Genomic DNA, 15,098 nt, shown 5'->3' with positions numbered 1-15,098 from the left:
AACAAAAATTATAACAGAAGCATTTTTTTAAAAGAAGCATCCATCATCTGTGCAACAAAATTTTGTTTTCTTTTCTTTGTACAGTGATCAATACAAAGCTAGCAATAGTAACAGCGGGAGATGGAATTAGCGGAACATATATGGAGTTGGTTGTCTATGTTCACAGAACACCGACGGCCAAAGATCAGGAATACAACATCACAGAGGGTAGGATTTGACAAGTGAAAGCAAATATCGAGCAATATTACAACATACAAGTGTTATACACTAGCTGATCCCTTCTTTTTTGAACAATTTTTCCATAAAAATGGTTATGGAAATACTTGCGAAAAGACAACAACGGATGATGGTTTTTGGGCTTACCTGATGCTGCAGATTCGACGACGGCGAGAACATGGATGAGGAGTCCAGAGACAGTGTCTGCAGGTGATGGCTTCATCGTGGGTTGTTAGAGAGAGTTGCAAAGTAGCGCAGCGGCAAGGAGGAGGAAATGAGCAAGTGTTTTGCCCTAGGCCGTAATTTGTTAACATGGAGGGTAGTTGCATAATTTCACAAGTTTGCATTTTTATCACTTCCCAAAATGGTTTTGTTGCGTTTTTGGCTGCCTTGGCTTTTTTTCACATGCATGAAAACGTAGTTTTTTACTCATCTTCCCAAAACGACACTTTGCCTTTCTTTTAAATTCATTAATAATATAAAAAGTACAATTATGATAATTGATATTTTTTAAAAAATATATTATCAAAGAGTAATTTTAAAAAATTAATATTTTTTAAATATAATAATTATATTATTAAAGAAAAGTTAAATTTCTTAAAAAAAGATTATTACTTTAGGACAAAAGGAGTAATATATTATTTCAAATAACTTGCTCCACTCCAGCAAACATCACCGTGAGATAAAACGGCACCGTATATGTGCCACAGCAGGGGGAGTCACACAGCTACTCCAACTCTCCCCTCCAAATCCTCTGCAACTCTCTCTCTCTCTCTCTCTCTCTCAGGTATGGGTTGTCCCTCTCTCCAAAACTAGAGGGGTTTTGGAATCTAATTTTTTTTAGGGTTCTTTTATGTTTTGGAAATTTTGTTTATACTTGTGTCCGTGATCAGGGTTTTGAAATCTTTATATTAAATTGCTTTTATAAACTTGACAATCGTATTTGAAAATTGACTATGGGTTATGTTTATCTGATTTAGATACATATATATATATATATATATATATATATATATGTACACACCAGTACATGTTTACATTGATTTTGATTATTTCCATCAATATTTACAATGATATTGTATATGTTGAATGCATATAGAGATTTAAAGATATATCTTAATTAAAATTTGACATTTTGAATGTGTCTGCAGAGAAGAAGTCTGGGAATAAGCTTTGATGGATAGAACATCTGCAGCTTGTGCCATGGAATGGAGCATTGATCTCGAGAAGGGCCTTCGATCAAAGAAACCCGGTCAGACCCAATCTGAAAATCTTTGAATCTTTCATTGATTTGTTTTCAAACTTTTCATGAAGACACTGTTTGTTTGTTTTTTTTTTTGTGCATTTTTAGTTTTTTATATCAAGTTCTTGTAGACCCATATTGTGTTTTCATGGTTTTTGGCTAGTGGTAAGAGTTTTATCATATTTTCAGGTCAATCTCTTGAAGCCATACAACAGGTTGGGCTAAGACTTGAGCAGTGGGATAGAGAACCTGCAATTAACATAGCACAGCATAACATGTTTGGGTTAATTCCAGGGGAGGATAGGCTATTTGCAAACACAATCCTCCTCCGTCTTATAGATGCTTTTGGCACGGGTGACAAACAGACCAAGCTTTGTGTTGTGAAGGTTTTCTTATCGTTGTCGAGGCACCGTAGAAAGAAACGTGGACAACACGATGGAATTATGTTCAAGTGTAGTTTAGAGAACCGCTTAGAACTGCTAAGACAAGTAAAAATTGTTTTTGACACGGGGGATGCTGAATCAAGAGGACTAGCCTTGGTTCTTTTTGGTTGCTGGGCTGATGTTGCAAAGGACAATGCTGATATTCGATACCTTATACTTTCGAGTTTGGTCTCATGTGATGTTCTGCAGGTAAAGCTCAATTTGCGATTTATCATCAACGTTTCTAGTTTCTGAACTATCTGAAAGATAAAATGTTTACTTGTATGTTCAATAATTTATTCCGGCTTTCAACAAAGTTTCTTTACTCTAAGGATTACCCAAAAGATGGCAAATTATTTTTGTTGGAAGTAATTCTCATGCGTAATGTTTGTATGTTTGTCTCGCTAAAGGGATAACACGGTGATTTGCTATACAGATTCTATAGGCAGAATAACTAATTCAGGTTGACTTTTTGGGTTAGGTCATTTTATTCATCAAATAATGAACCCTTCTATATTGCATCTTTGATTGATTTATGTATCATTTTTCAATTTCTGGACCACAGTAATAGATAGAAGCTGAGGATGTATGGCCTTTTTGCTCTTTGGTTTTATGGTTCTATGTAGGCAGAGTTTCTAAGGATGCCTTCTTTCTCTGTCCCATAGAGATTTTTCTTTTTGCAACTTCTTTTTGAAATTTCTACAAAGAGGGTGAACCTTGAATGAGGACCATGATTTAAGCTTCCAATCATGAAGAGGTAATATCAGAAACATTGAACTCATTATGGATAACTGATGGATCCGTATATCATATCATTGGATGTCATGGTACAAACATTATAGTTTTAAACTTAGTATTACATACTCTTAGATTGCATTTGGATTTATGGACTTAAAAGGTGGGCATTTGGTGTTTAAAAAATTACAGTATTTAGGAGGATTGACTATTGGAATTGGAAAGGGAGAGTCAAGGGAAAAGACAGTAAAGGTTATAGAGATAATTGTCCAACTATGTTCCTTGTGCATTTAGAATTCTTCACGGGATGTATTTCAAATGACCACCTTCTCCTTCTCATTCTAAATCTTACTAACATAAGGCTCATAAATTTATATGTGGGTCTTGTTAAAAATCCAACCCTGAGGTATAATCTTAAAAAGAGTAAGCCCAAATCTATCCATCTTAAATCCATCAATCTAGATGTAACCTTGTAACAAATTTAGTTCCGATTTTAGTGTCTTCGTTGTACATGAGCATGGAAGTGGGGACCCGGGAGGCAAGCTCCCATGAGGTTATGGATAGCTAATTAAGTAATTATAGAGCCTTGGTAGCAACGTAATGAGGATTCTATTTATCGAGACTTAATGAGCATCTCACATATCACACGATATTATGATTCTAAGCATGAAATTCTGGACATAGGACATGATTAATTGGTCTTTTAATAGTTATTTCCTTTTAACTGTTCTCAACATATGGTTTGCTGCTCATTTTGTAATGAACTGATTGTCTAGAAAATTCAGTGGAACTGATCTGTCACATATATCAGGTAGAAGCTGCATTGTTTGCCGGTGGATGCTTTTGTGAGTTGTCCGATGACTTTGCTTCTATTCTTTTGGAGATACTGGCTAATCTGGTGACATCATCTGAAACATTGTCAACTGTAAAGTTAGTAGGAGTGCGAGCTTTTGCCAAAATGGGGTGTTCATCTTCGCATGCAAGTAAAGCTTACGAGGTTCTGCATCTTTTTCTGCTCTACTGTCTTATTCAGATAAGCATGCATATATGCATTCTGCATATGTACTTTTTATTTGACTAGTTACGCATTCTGCATATGTAGAGTACTTTTGTGGTAACTATATGATGTCATGACCACTTCTAGCAATATTGGCATGACCCTTGATATAATAGAAGTTTATAAGCATTGATGTGAGAATGTAATGATGTAAGTTTTTGTCATATGATCATATTATTCATAGGAAATAATACAATAATGTAGGTGAATGGGATGGTACCAAGGTTTGAAAAAGTGGTTATGGTTGCCGCAACGGTTGCGGTGGCGTGGTTGCGGAGTGTAAATGCCGTAACATAACGGTTGCGGTAACCGGAACCGTGAATTTTTTTTATTTTTCACACAACTTGAAAAAAAACTTACCTGATATGCATATATATATATTTTTTAGAATCACATTTGTTGGGGTTTTAAATTGATTTTAATCCATTTTTGTTAGTTTTTAAATATGATATGATCGAATATATTTTATATTTTTAAATTACTATAAAAGGAGCCTTTTACATTTTATTTCAATAGTTATTGACTTTACATGTCATAAATCCATATCTTACCTCTTATTTTTATTTATTTTTTTTAAGAATAATTGATTTTAAATGTTTACAAAATTATTTTTAATCAATACCAGAACTAACTAAATAAAAAATATTTACAATTATTAAATGAAATGATTATAAAAATAAAAAGTGAGACAAACAAAAATTATTTTTGAGCTACTGAATATTGCAGAATGTGTATAATGTATATTTTGCAAGCTTTTTTTTTTTGGAAAGGAAGCTGTGCAGAATATTGTAAATGTGTGTAACGGTGTGTAACAGGCCGTTATGGTACTGCTACGGTCGTTACACATGTGAATTTCCGTCACACCGCAAAAACGGGTGTAACTGATAGTGCCTACCACCGCAACCTATGATGCACGGACAACTCTCTGAGGGCTCCGTACCAGTGTCGGACACGTGTCGGACACGGACACGCGGTTGACACGTGTCCGACACGCAACAGAGAGTGTCCCATTTTTTTTAAAATTTTTTTACATCCGGACACGTTCCGGACACGTTATAGACACTTTTGGGACACGTTTGTAGGTAATTTCACAATTACATAATTTGTTTGGGGTCGATTTGTAAATAAGTAAAAACCGATCAACATCTGCCCTAATCTAATTCGATTAGAACAGAAACAGAAGAGAAAGGGTGAGAAAGAGAGGACCTGGTCGATTTGTCGTTCGTCGTTCGTCTTCAATTCTCGTCGGTCGTCGCTCCTCGTTAGTCGTCGCTCCTCATCGATCGTCTCTCGTCGGTCATCCCTCGTGTCGCGTCAGTCGTCGCTGCTCTTCTGCTTCGATCTTCATTCTTCTTCTTTCCCTCAGTCGCTCTCTCTCTCTCTTTCTCTCTCTCAGCCTCTGTCTAATCTAATCTTCTTTCCCTCAGTCGCTGTGTCTCTCTCTCTCTCACTCACTCAGCCTCTGTTTGATTTTATTTTCCTTTTCTTTTCTTTTATTTTTTCTTTTATATTTTGATTTTATTTTATTTTTTCTTCTATATTTTGATTTTATTTTTTCTTTTATTTTATTTATTCTTTTATACTCCGATTTTATTTTATTCTTTCTTTTCTTTTATTTTTTTGTTTTATATTCTTTTATAAATGGTCAGTGTAACATCTCTCTTCTTTTGTTCTTTTTTCTAATTCCATTTTATATATAAAAAAAAAAATTGATTAGTTTTGTTCATTTGAATAATATTTATTGAACATATAATAAAATAAATAAAATTAATCATGACATATAATAAATAAAATTAATTATTTTTTATTAAAATAACATTAAATAAAAAAATAATTTTTTAAATAATTTTATGACATATAATAAAATAAATTAATTATATATATTAAACGTGTCCCCAGTGTGTCGTGTTGTGTCTCCCATTTTTTGAAAATTTGCGTATTTACGTTTCTGTGTCGTGTCCGTGCTTCATAGACCACAACCATTACGTAACACCGCTTTTTGAAACCTTGGATGGTGCAGATTGGATTTCGACTGACTCTTAAATGTTATTGTGGACTAAAATCACTTTTTAATGAATTTTTGTATTTCTCTTTGTCATGACCCGCTCCCCATACCCAAGGGTTAAGCATCGTGATGGCCAGTAACTGAAGTTACCTACGGCCAATTCTTAAACAAATAAATAAACGCAAGCGGAAGAAATATTTCAGTAAGGGTACCAAAATAATCATTGGAGCTTTTATTTTTATTACAAAAAGTATTGACCAAAAATGCCGATATTTACATATAAAAAAGTGCTATGTATGTCTATTTCGCAGCCTCGCATCTAAGACTTTCCAGAAGCTATTTCAGAATTGCATGTTTCCTGAAAATTGGTAAAAAAACTATAAGCACGTGGCAGAGTGAGAAATATTATACCAAGAGTATAAGGGCACGAAATAACCATGGATAGTTATGTAGCTAAAACATTTACATAACTCAGTTTGATAAATAAATCATTTAAGTACCAGAAACTAAAATACAGATGTTATGTAAATATATCACCATAACCACGGTACAGAATAGAATAGAACAGAGTAGAGGTCACAGAAGTGACAGTCAGAACAGAGGTACGAATTCAAGAGGTGGCTCGTACGGATTCTAGAGGTGGCTCCCACAATAGTGTAGCATTTAGCTCCGCACAGCACTTTGGTCCGCATAGAACAGAGGTACGGATTCAAGAGGTGGCTCGTACGAATTCTAGAGGTGGCTCCCACAATAGTGTAGCACTTAGCTCCGTACAGCACTTTGCTCCGCACAGAACAGAGGTCAATGGATCAGAGGGCCACAAAATAACCAAACAGAAACCAATGGTTATTTAAGTCCCCAAAGGCGTTGGACTCCCGTGGTGGTACTTACAAAACATAATTTTATATAAGGTCATAGCCAAGTATTCTTTAAAAGTAAAACAGACATATCCATGGGTTTCCTTTTAAGCAAATAGCGTTCAGAAGATAAACCATGTAACTGAAACCTTTATAAAACATAACTTTTATTAAAAACATAACTTATATAAAACAGATTTTGGTAAGTTAAAATATACGTAAAATACATTTTGGTGACTCAAGATATAATATAATTCACCTTAACTTTAATACCTTACTCTTTCTTTTCACTATCAAAGACCCTTTCACCTTCCACTATTTCTCTCTTCTTTTCCTCTCTTTCTGTTCTTTCTTTCTCTTTTCTTCTTTCTTTTCTTTCTGTTTCTCCTTTTCTTTTTTCTTCTTTCAGCCGAATCACCCCCCTATATTTAGGGAGGTGAACCCACTCTTCAGTCAACACGCGTCCCTCCCCAATTCAATCCTCAGATTCGACTATAATTATATATATTCGTTCCTATCCTTAATAGATATTTAAGATGATTATCTTTTGACCCAACTTTTTAATATAATTATATAAATTAATTAATGCTTAATTAAATTACACATTATCACATACTAACAGAAAATTAATTATTTATTTTATTATTATGTCCATTATTATTATTATTATTTATATTTTGACCCCTAAACTTTTAATAATTATATTATTTTACAAAATTGCACATAATAATATATAATAAATTATATATTTTCCGAACTGAGATTAAATAATATTAATATAAATTCTACAGAATAATTAAAAATCTGGGTTGTTACACTCTTTACATAGATAGTACACATATTTGAATGTGGAAAGGTGTTACATTATTATTATTATTACTACAACTACTACTACTTACAAAAACCATTATTTTCATATTTTATTTTTATTTGATGAGAATGTCCTAGTTATGTAAAATGTCTTCGTTTTGTGGCCAATGAGTCAATGACATTTCAGCTATTGGCATTGCTGTCTACAATTTTCTTCGATATACTAGTTTTTTTTTTTTTATGTTAGTAAATACTTCTTGAAACCAGCGTCAAAATCTTTTCTAGTGATAAGTTTTACGGTTACGATTAAGGCTTAAACGATTGATTCTCTCCCAAATGCATCTTGACAGTGTAATCATTGCATTCATATCATAGTTGAATGAAAAAGAAAAGTTCATGCATTCATATTTTTGGAAAAATATTCAATCAAGCATTATTCGAACTAGTGATCTGGTGAAGTATATGTTACATCACATATAACAACGATATTGAAGTACATTATATCAGCAAATTATCATCATGTGCTGAATGCTGAAATCCCCCACACCCTGTGGAGTGTGAAGATGCAACTTGAGTTGATGGAGCAAAGCCATGCAACATCTATGGAAATAAGTTTGCCATGCAAGTACATACAATTTACAGAACATATGGAAGTACATCAAACCTATTAATACATAAATACCATGTACACAAACACATATACAAGTGGATGCATACATATGGTCATAAATTCATACAGATTACAGAGGCATAGCAACATAAATATATCGCAAATTCAAAATTTGTTTATTGCAGGCAGGTCTAAAGCTGGTGTTATGTTCTTCAGAAGAAAATTTATTGGCTGCAATGCTGATTTCACTTTCAAAACTTGCTTCCAAATCAACATGCCTGATTTCTGGACAGGTACATATTCCAATCATCTATTGAGATTTTGCCATGCATGTTCTGATTAACTTGTCAGTATAAAAACTTGCAGTCTAGCAGCTTCCCTAAATAAATAAATAAAAGAAAAAGGACCCAACAACACTTGCCTTTGAAAGCAAAAAATATAATTCCTGCCATTGCTAAAATTTCAGTCCAAGGTTATCTAATAGTTTTGGTATTGGAAGATATTCTAATAGTTTTGGTCTTGGTGAAATGAGTTCTGATTGCATAACATTTTACTCATTGTCAATCAGTGATGATTGGCGGTCAAGCATTATGGTGATTTTATCATAAATAAGAGTTTCTCTGATGCTATTTATTTGATATTTAATAATTTTTGGCTTCTGATTTGCAGGTGGCCTTGCTCTTCTCTTTTTTAACCCAAGAGAAACCTTTGCATTTGCAAGCTACAGCATTAAAATGTCTGCGATATATGGTTGAAAGAGGAATGTGCCATTTTCCTGCTAGTGCTGTTCCAATCAAAACATTGGTCAGCATGCTAGATGAATTTGAATTTCCACCAGCCTTGCAATATGGAGCTCTACAAATTCTGCATAAGGTTATTACTGTGGTCATGTTGCTTTTCATGATATCATATTTTGCTAAATTAGTATTTCTTACACTGGTCAATTTGCAGGTTCTCTTATATAACCTACCTACTATGCCTTGTGCAGACATGCTTGAGTTTTCCGAGCTTCTAACAATTCTTGAAAATGCTACACAATCTTCAATCATGGTAAAGAAACTCTTAGCCATCCGTGTTTTAGTAGATATATTGGGCAACTTCATGGGAAAAAAGGAAAAGGCATTAGATGGAGTCGATTCCACTACTCTGGCATCCAGGATTATCTCATTTGTCATAGATCAGATCAGCTTGCTGGTTAAGGTTGTACCAAATCTTCAACAGCTTGATTCAGAAATGGAGCGACAGGGTCAAAGCTGGCTCAGCCTTCTTCTTCTTCTGGTTGAAAAATATCCAGATCTCGGTGGGATGGTGCTGGATAAAATTTGTGTACTTGTAGGAAATATGGTGAATAAGCATGATGGGGTTGTGGGAACAGCGGAACCAGACTTATCAGGTCATGAGATCATAGAGTTCAGAGGACAAAATAGAAAATTAATCACATCAAAGCTTTTGCTTTCTGTTTCCAAGGTTGTGGCTGCTTGCCTCGATAATTTCAATGAATCTGGTGCTGTTACTACTCTAGTCCTTGATACAAAGGAGCTTCTGGTCAAACATGTACAACAATGCAGCTCATTTGATTGCTTTAGGGTTTGGACCGTCTACTCTTTCTTGTTGCATTCTCGTATCACTTACTGTTGCATGTTGAATGAGTCAGAGAAAAATGACAATCCTGATAGAAACTTGTCTATTTCTATTCAGGATTACTTAGTTCAGCACGAAATTACTTCCCTAGAGTGTGCAAAGAATATGTTAGCAAGAAAGGATAATTGGTCTGCTTACAAGGTTGGGAGAAATGCTGCATATCAGGGAGCATGGTTTGCTGCTGCTTTTATATTTGAGCATCTTATAACAATGGTTCAATCTAATACCTGTTGTCAGTGGTTAAAATCCTTGGCTGAGTTTGCTCATTCTGAAAGGAAAGTCCAATTGCTTAATTTACCAGAACAGGGTTTTAGTTTAGTAAATTGCTTGGGGATTAACAAAACCGCTGTCACACCTTTCGGAGATGATTTAGGTGAAAGAGGTCAAGGTATGGATTGGAAGCTGAGGTTACCTAACAACATTGAAATTCTTATTGAGGCTTGTAACAGTCTTCGTTCTTTAGAGGAAACAATGGGAGCCATTGTGACAACAGGTCATGCTCTATGTTTCCAGAGATGGTTTTTGGCTCTTAGAGCAAAGGTTTTAGAATCTGTGGCTGATACCCTTAAGCTCTACTGTGTTCCATTCATACAGGATAACATTAAGAATGACGAACAAGTAAAGGGAAATAGTATGGTCGAGAGCCCGGGATTTTTGCAATGGATAACTTCCATGGCGTGCTCGCTTACTCAAATATCTTTGCGGTTGAATGGGCTAGCACGAGAATTTGATCTGATTGCCACATCTTTCAGGGGCATGGACAAGAAAAGTTTTGAGATCATTTCAGCACATGCAGTAAGTTGTTCATTATTGGCCTTCAGTACTGGATTTTCTCTTTTCTTTCCAAACTTAATTATTGAAAATATTTTGGGGATGCCAGGGGAAGGTTTTCACGGTATGCTAATACAAGATCTAGTTTGGCGGTTGCAGCAGATAGACTGTGAAACCTGCACAAAACTTGGGTTGCTCTGGAGGGTTTGTAGACGACCCAAGACCTTTTTCCTGCAATCCAGAAATCAAATGTTCAATATTAGTTGTGAAGCAAGAGTCCTTCTTACAGTTTGCAGTTATGCTGTCACAGGAGTGGTCGCCTTGCAAAATGAGGCGAATAGATTGCGTGATGATGAGAATCTGTACCAAGTTACTAAAGAGAGTTTACAACATCTGTTGGACATAATTTCAAAATGGATGCTCATCCCTTTCAGGACGCCAAACCACTTCTTTCGAGTAAGGTAATATGCTGGACAATTGTTCTACCTCCTTCAGAGTTCCACATGATCATATTCATGTATCCTAGGAAGGTTTTTTATTTGCTAGTTTACTTATCTGAAGTGGATGAAATAACTAAATTTTAGAACTATTGTTATGCTTCAACGTTTTGGTGACTATCTGCATGTTGGCCCTCATTAAATAACTAATGTTGAACCTTTTTCTTGACTCTTTGTCTAGGCTACATAATGTGGTCTCTTCTCCTTATAGTAGTGTGGTTCTAATCTTTCCATTTTATAAAATATCCTAATGTATGAATCGACATCAACTTGCAGGCCTTGCATTTCGTCTGAGCTATTTGCTTCAAACAGTAACACTAGAAGCCCAGAGGGGATATCAGTCTTGCCAGGCTTCCATCTGTCACTAAACCTTTGTCTTCAATTGAAAAACGTGCCAGTAGATCTTCCAGTTCAGTTGACCAAGCTGTATTGCATCCTTTATTGTAGAACGTCTTTTCGGGTACCCTCTCCTGGAGCAAATGAGGGGCAAATGCAGTGGAGTTGTCGAGATGATGACATGGTATATTTAAATGATAAGTTATTCCAATTTGTCATGGAGAGTACCCAAAAGGCTAGCAATACGCAGCGTAAACTTAATGCTGGTGATTGTGGGGTTGTGGATATTTGCGTGTGTCTTGAACCTAATGAGAAAGGCCAAGGGTTCTCTACTTGCTTGTTTGATGTTTCTGCTTTCCCTCCTGGTTCATACAAAATCAAATGGCGTAGCTGTTGTGTGGATAGCAGAGGTTCTTATTGGAGCCTCCACCCTTTGAATGATGATCCGGTCTTCACTGTACAAAAAAGTATTCCTTAAGTTTAGCAATTTCAAGGTAAGAAACAGTCCTAATTTTGGAATGATCATTGTTGAATATGGATTCAAGATTCGATTATCTTCTAATTTATGGGTTTTTTTTTGGGGGTAAGTAATTTATGGGTTTTAATCAGAGTGTATCAGTCTTTTCTATATTTCATTGTGTATTCTGTTTCCGTCTTTCCTTATCCTTGCCATCTTCTGTTGCTCTCCTCAAAGTTCTGATTAATTGTGGTGTTTTTCTGTTTTTAGATCCAATTCAAAGGTATGGAAGACCAATGAATTCAGGTCCTCTAAAGGTGCCCCAATGGAAAATACATTGCCATGTGTGAAGACAGGAACAAGAAAAATGATGAAAATATCAAAGGAAATTGCAGATGCCAGTGGGTAAGTAGTTCTATTTGTGCAATTTCAACACAAACTTTCATCATAACTGATGTTATTGATCATGGGTCACACTAACAAGTGCCTCTGGAGCACTTGATAATGAGTAATTAATAATAGTTTATTTCATTTAATGAGTTTTGAAACTTGTTGAATTTTAAATAATAGGCTAAAACTAGAAAGTTATTAAATACATCTAATTTAATTAGTAAGTTAAAAATAGAATGTTACTAAACTCAAGACAATTTAATACACATTAACAAGTTAAAATTAGAAAGCTACTGAACTCAATACAAATTATTACAATAATAAATATACCTTATCAAGTGCCCCAGGGGTACTTGTTAGCATTAGCCATTGATCATTTTGGATTTGTCCTTTTTGCATAGATCTACTAGCTTGCTTCTCTACACTGCCCTGAAGTTGCTGGTTCTGTTTTTGTAAAATGAAATCGATATTACTAGTTTACTGGCAGTGGCTTCACTAATGTAGACTGTAGACTGATTGTGATTCTTTGTCCTATGCCAAGATTGTCTTTGATAATGTTTTTAATGAATCCACCAATTCCATGAAACTGTTGATATGCTTTTCTAAAGATGTGTATGGTCGATTAGGGTTGTTCTTTTCATTGTTTCTCTTGCAATCAACAGTTAACTAACTTCCTGCTTGAGCTTTCTTCTACCACTTAGCATGTTGACATAATCTATACGTTATTGCACAGGAAGGCCTTGCCAGTGGAGGAAATTCTAACCATGGCTGGAAAAAAAGGACATTTACTACTTTCCCTGAGGAAGAGACTGAACGGATGCCATTTGGGCTAGACCTTGGCTTCATAATTGACGAGCACTAGCGTATCCACATGATAGAATCAGACTCATTCCTGAAATGCCTTTCTAGATATTCCTCAATGTCCTAGTTAATTCCAGAAGAAATTGAAGAATTTTTTGGGAATCCTACAAGATCCATTCGTTCTTTATTCTCTGACAGATGGTCTGAACTTCATAATGATCTGATTGTTGCTCAGAAGATGCCCGCTTGCTGAGGCAGTAACAGGGTACAAAGTCCATAAACCACACAACCCTAGATGACAGAAACCTGATGATCCCAATCAACAATGTGATTCGTTGAAATTATGAGGTGGTTCCAAAAGTAGGGTCGTCAATTCCAAAAGAGCCTTCAAAGCGAGGCAATCTACGAGTCGAGCCCAACATCAAATTCCTGATGAGGTTAACGGGCTGAGCAGAAGTTATGGAATCAAGAAACTATTGCCGCAATGAGTTGGATTATAGATGTACAATAATTTTTTGTTCCCTTTTATTTTTCGCCCAATGTTTTTATGTGCCTTCTTTATACATGCAATGAAACATCGTGTTTGTAGAACAAGTTATGGAATGTACCAAGTTTTACCTTAGCCAAGAAGAAAAAAAAGATAAATGAGATCAATTTTGGCTTTGTGAAAATGAAGTGTCATTTTGTACAATTTGTGTTTACCTCATTGTGACAAGATTTGAGATGTGTGCTTCTAAAGAAACTGGCATCTTTCTCAATTAATATTTTGAGCAGAAACATGCTTTTTCCAGGGGAAGGTCATATGGTTTAATGCAGTAGACAGCTTTACTTTGCTCAGGCAAAAGCCAGTTTCTGCCTGGCAATAGCCACAGCCCTATTGGATTCACCACGGTAGCAATTATCATGCAATCCATTTTCCATCTCGGGGAGAAAAACAAGCACTCTAACGAATGCAAAAATAAAATCTTGAAAAATTAACATTATTAATCTTGAATACAACAAATCTCAATAACAATCTATAAAAGCAGCAAAACTTGCCTCTAACATCAGTGTGGTGAGATGCCAAATTCACGCCTCCTGAAGATTGCCTTACAAGATATGCAGTGTTTGGGGTTCTTCAGCAAGCCCGGCGGAAGATGATGCTTCTCAAACAAGTTGGGCTTCACCTCTTGCCACCTGTCCTGCTGCAGCTTTCTCCTGAGTCTTCCTCCACAAGTTCTTCTATTTTAAGTGGTGTAATTGTTGCCTTGATGCAAATTTTTGTCAATCTAGTTCAAGAAACAGACGAGGTATCTCATTTCTCAACTGAAATGTGTGTGATGGTGTTAGCAAGAATGTAATTTCCAATTCAGACAAAGTGACAAAGGAGAACAGAGAAGTAAATAACTACTAGTGCAGGTAGAGTAAAATTAGACGAGCAAGTAGCTCCAATTGGTCATTAAAAACACACATGATGATTCTCACTTAAGCTGGGTTTTGGAAACTGTATCACACAATCTATCACACATGTTGGACAAATTGTGTATGAAATTTGTTTCCGTAATAACAAACTCAAGCTCAATACATAACCATACAATTCTATTATCAAAATCTCCATAAAGGAAGGGAAAAAAATGAGAAATACATGTACCCATAAATATAAATAAGGTTCTCTCCCGAAAATATTGAATAAAAGCTTGAAAGATATATATATATATATATCTACACAGACTGTAATTTCAGAATCTTACATGATCATTTTTGGAAACTATACTTACATGACAAGCATGAATGGTGATAATGCAGTTTGGTTTGGATAAGATGGGTCGGACTAATCCAAGCGCTCTACGGGTTGGCTGTCATTCGTCTTCCTAATCGCTCCTGCAACAAGTCCAGTAGGAAGGTTCCGAGATGGGGGTGGTTCCCCCTTGTGGACCCTCCGGTGATCAAGTTAGATGTGAATGAGGTCGGAATAACAATTTAGAGAGAAGATTGAGAGTAGAGAGAGAGAGTGTGTGAATTATTTATTGTCAAAACGTTCCTCAGAAGCTTTCTTATATCTCTTACTTATCATTTCCTTGTCCATTTATGCTGTCTCATTGGTCGAAAGCCTGCAACCTACTCGCCGTCGACTATGGTGGTTTCATTACGTCCCAGAGCGAGAGGTCTTGTTGCATTTAATGCTTTGACAGTCTCATTTAATGCTTGGCCCGTAGGCTCAATAACTCTACAAAATCTTTGTCTGCCAAGTGACTAATTCTCTACTCAACA

At 35.5% G+C, this 15,098-nt stretch overlaps 1 protein-coding gene across 6 annotated transcripts; it reads left to right on the top strand.

Moving 5' to 3' along the window:
- Positions 1 to 893: 893 nt before the first annotated feature.
- EMB1895 (ARM repeat superfamily protein) lies at positions 894 to 13,519 on the top strand. Of its 6 annotated transcripts, none has more exons than XM_082886704.1 (10): positions 894 to 1,003; positions 1,368 to 1,468; positions 1,649 to 2,091; positions 3,428 to 3,613; positions 8,141 to 8,248; positions 8,625 to 8,828; positions 8,907 to 10,828; positions 11,141 to 11,694; positions 11,928 to 12,062; positions 12,785 to 13,519. In XM_082886704.1, the coding sequence occupies exons 2-8, from the start codon at positions 1,393 to 1,395 to the stop codon at positions 11,676 to 11,678; spliced, it is 3,477 nt and encodes a 1,158-aa protein (XP_082742830.1). In that variant the 5' UTR covers positions 894 to 1,003; positions 1,368 to 1,392; the 3' UTR covers positions 11,679 to 11,694; positions 11,928 to 12,062; positions 12,785 to 13,519. The 6 variants fall into 6 exon arrangements, with proteins under 6 accessions (XP_082742830.1, XP_028099649.2, XP_028099653.2 ...); XM_028243848.2 differs by having other exon boundaries at positions 12,781 to 13,519; XM_028243852.2 differs by lacking the exon at positions 894 to 1,003 and having other exon boundaries at positions 1,004 to 1,468; positions 8,907 to 9,542; positions 9,654 to 10,828; positions 12,781 to 13,519.
- The last annotated feature ends 1,579 nt before the right edge of the window (positions 13,520 to 15,098 follow it).

This window comes from Camellia sinensis, chromosome 9, assembly GCF_055761805.1.
Source record: "Camellia sinensis isolate YWXY chromosome 9, ASM5576180v1, whole genome shotgun sequence".
In the NCBI taxonomy this organism is placed as follows: domain Eukaryota; kingdom Viridiplantae; phylum Streptophyta; class Magnoliopsida; order Ericales; family Theaceae; genus Camellia; species Camellia sinensis.
The sequence above is the reverse complement of the archived record's forward strand: the minus strand, read 5'-3'. Positions and strand labels throughout refer to the sequence as shown.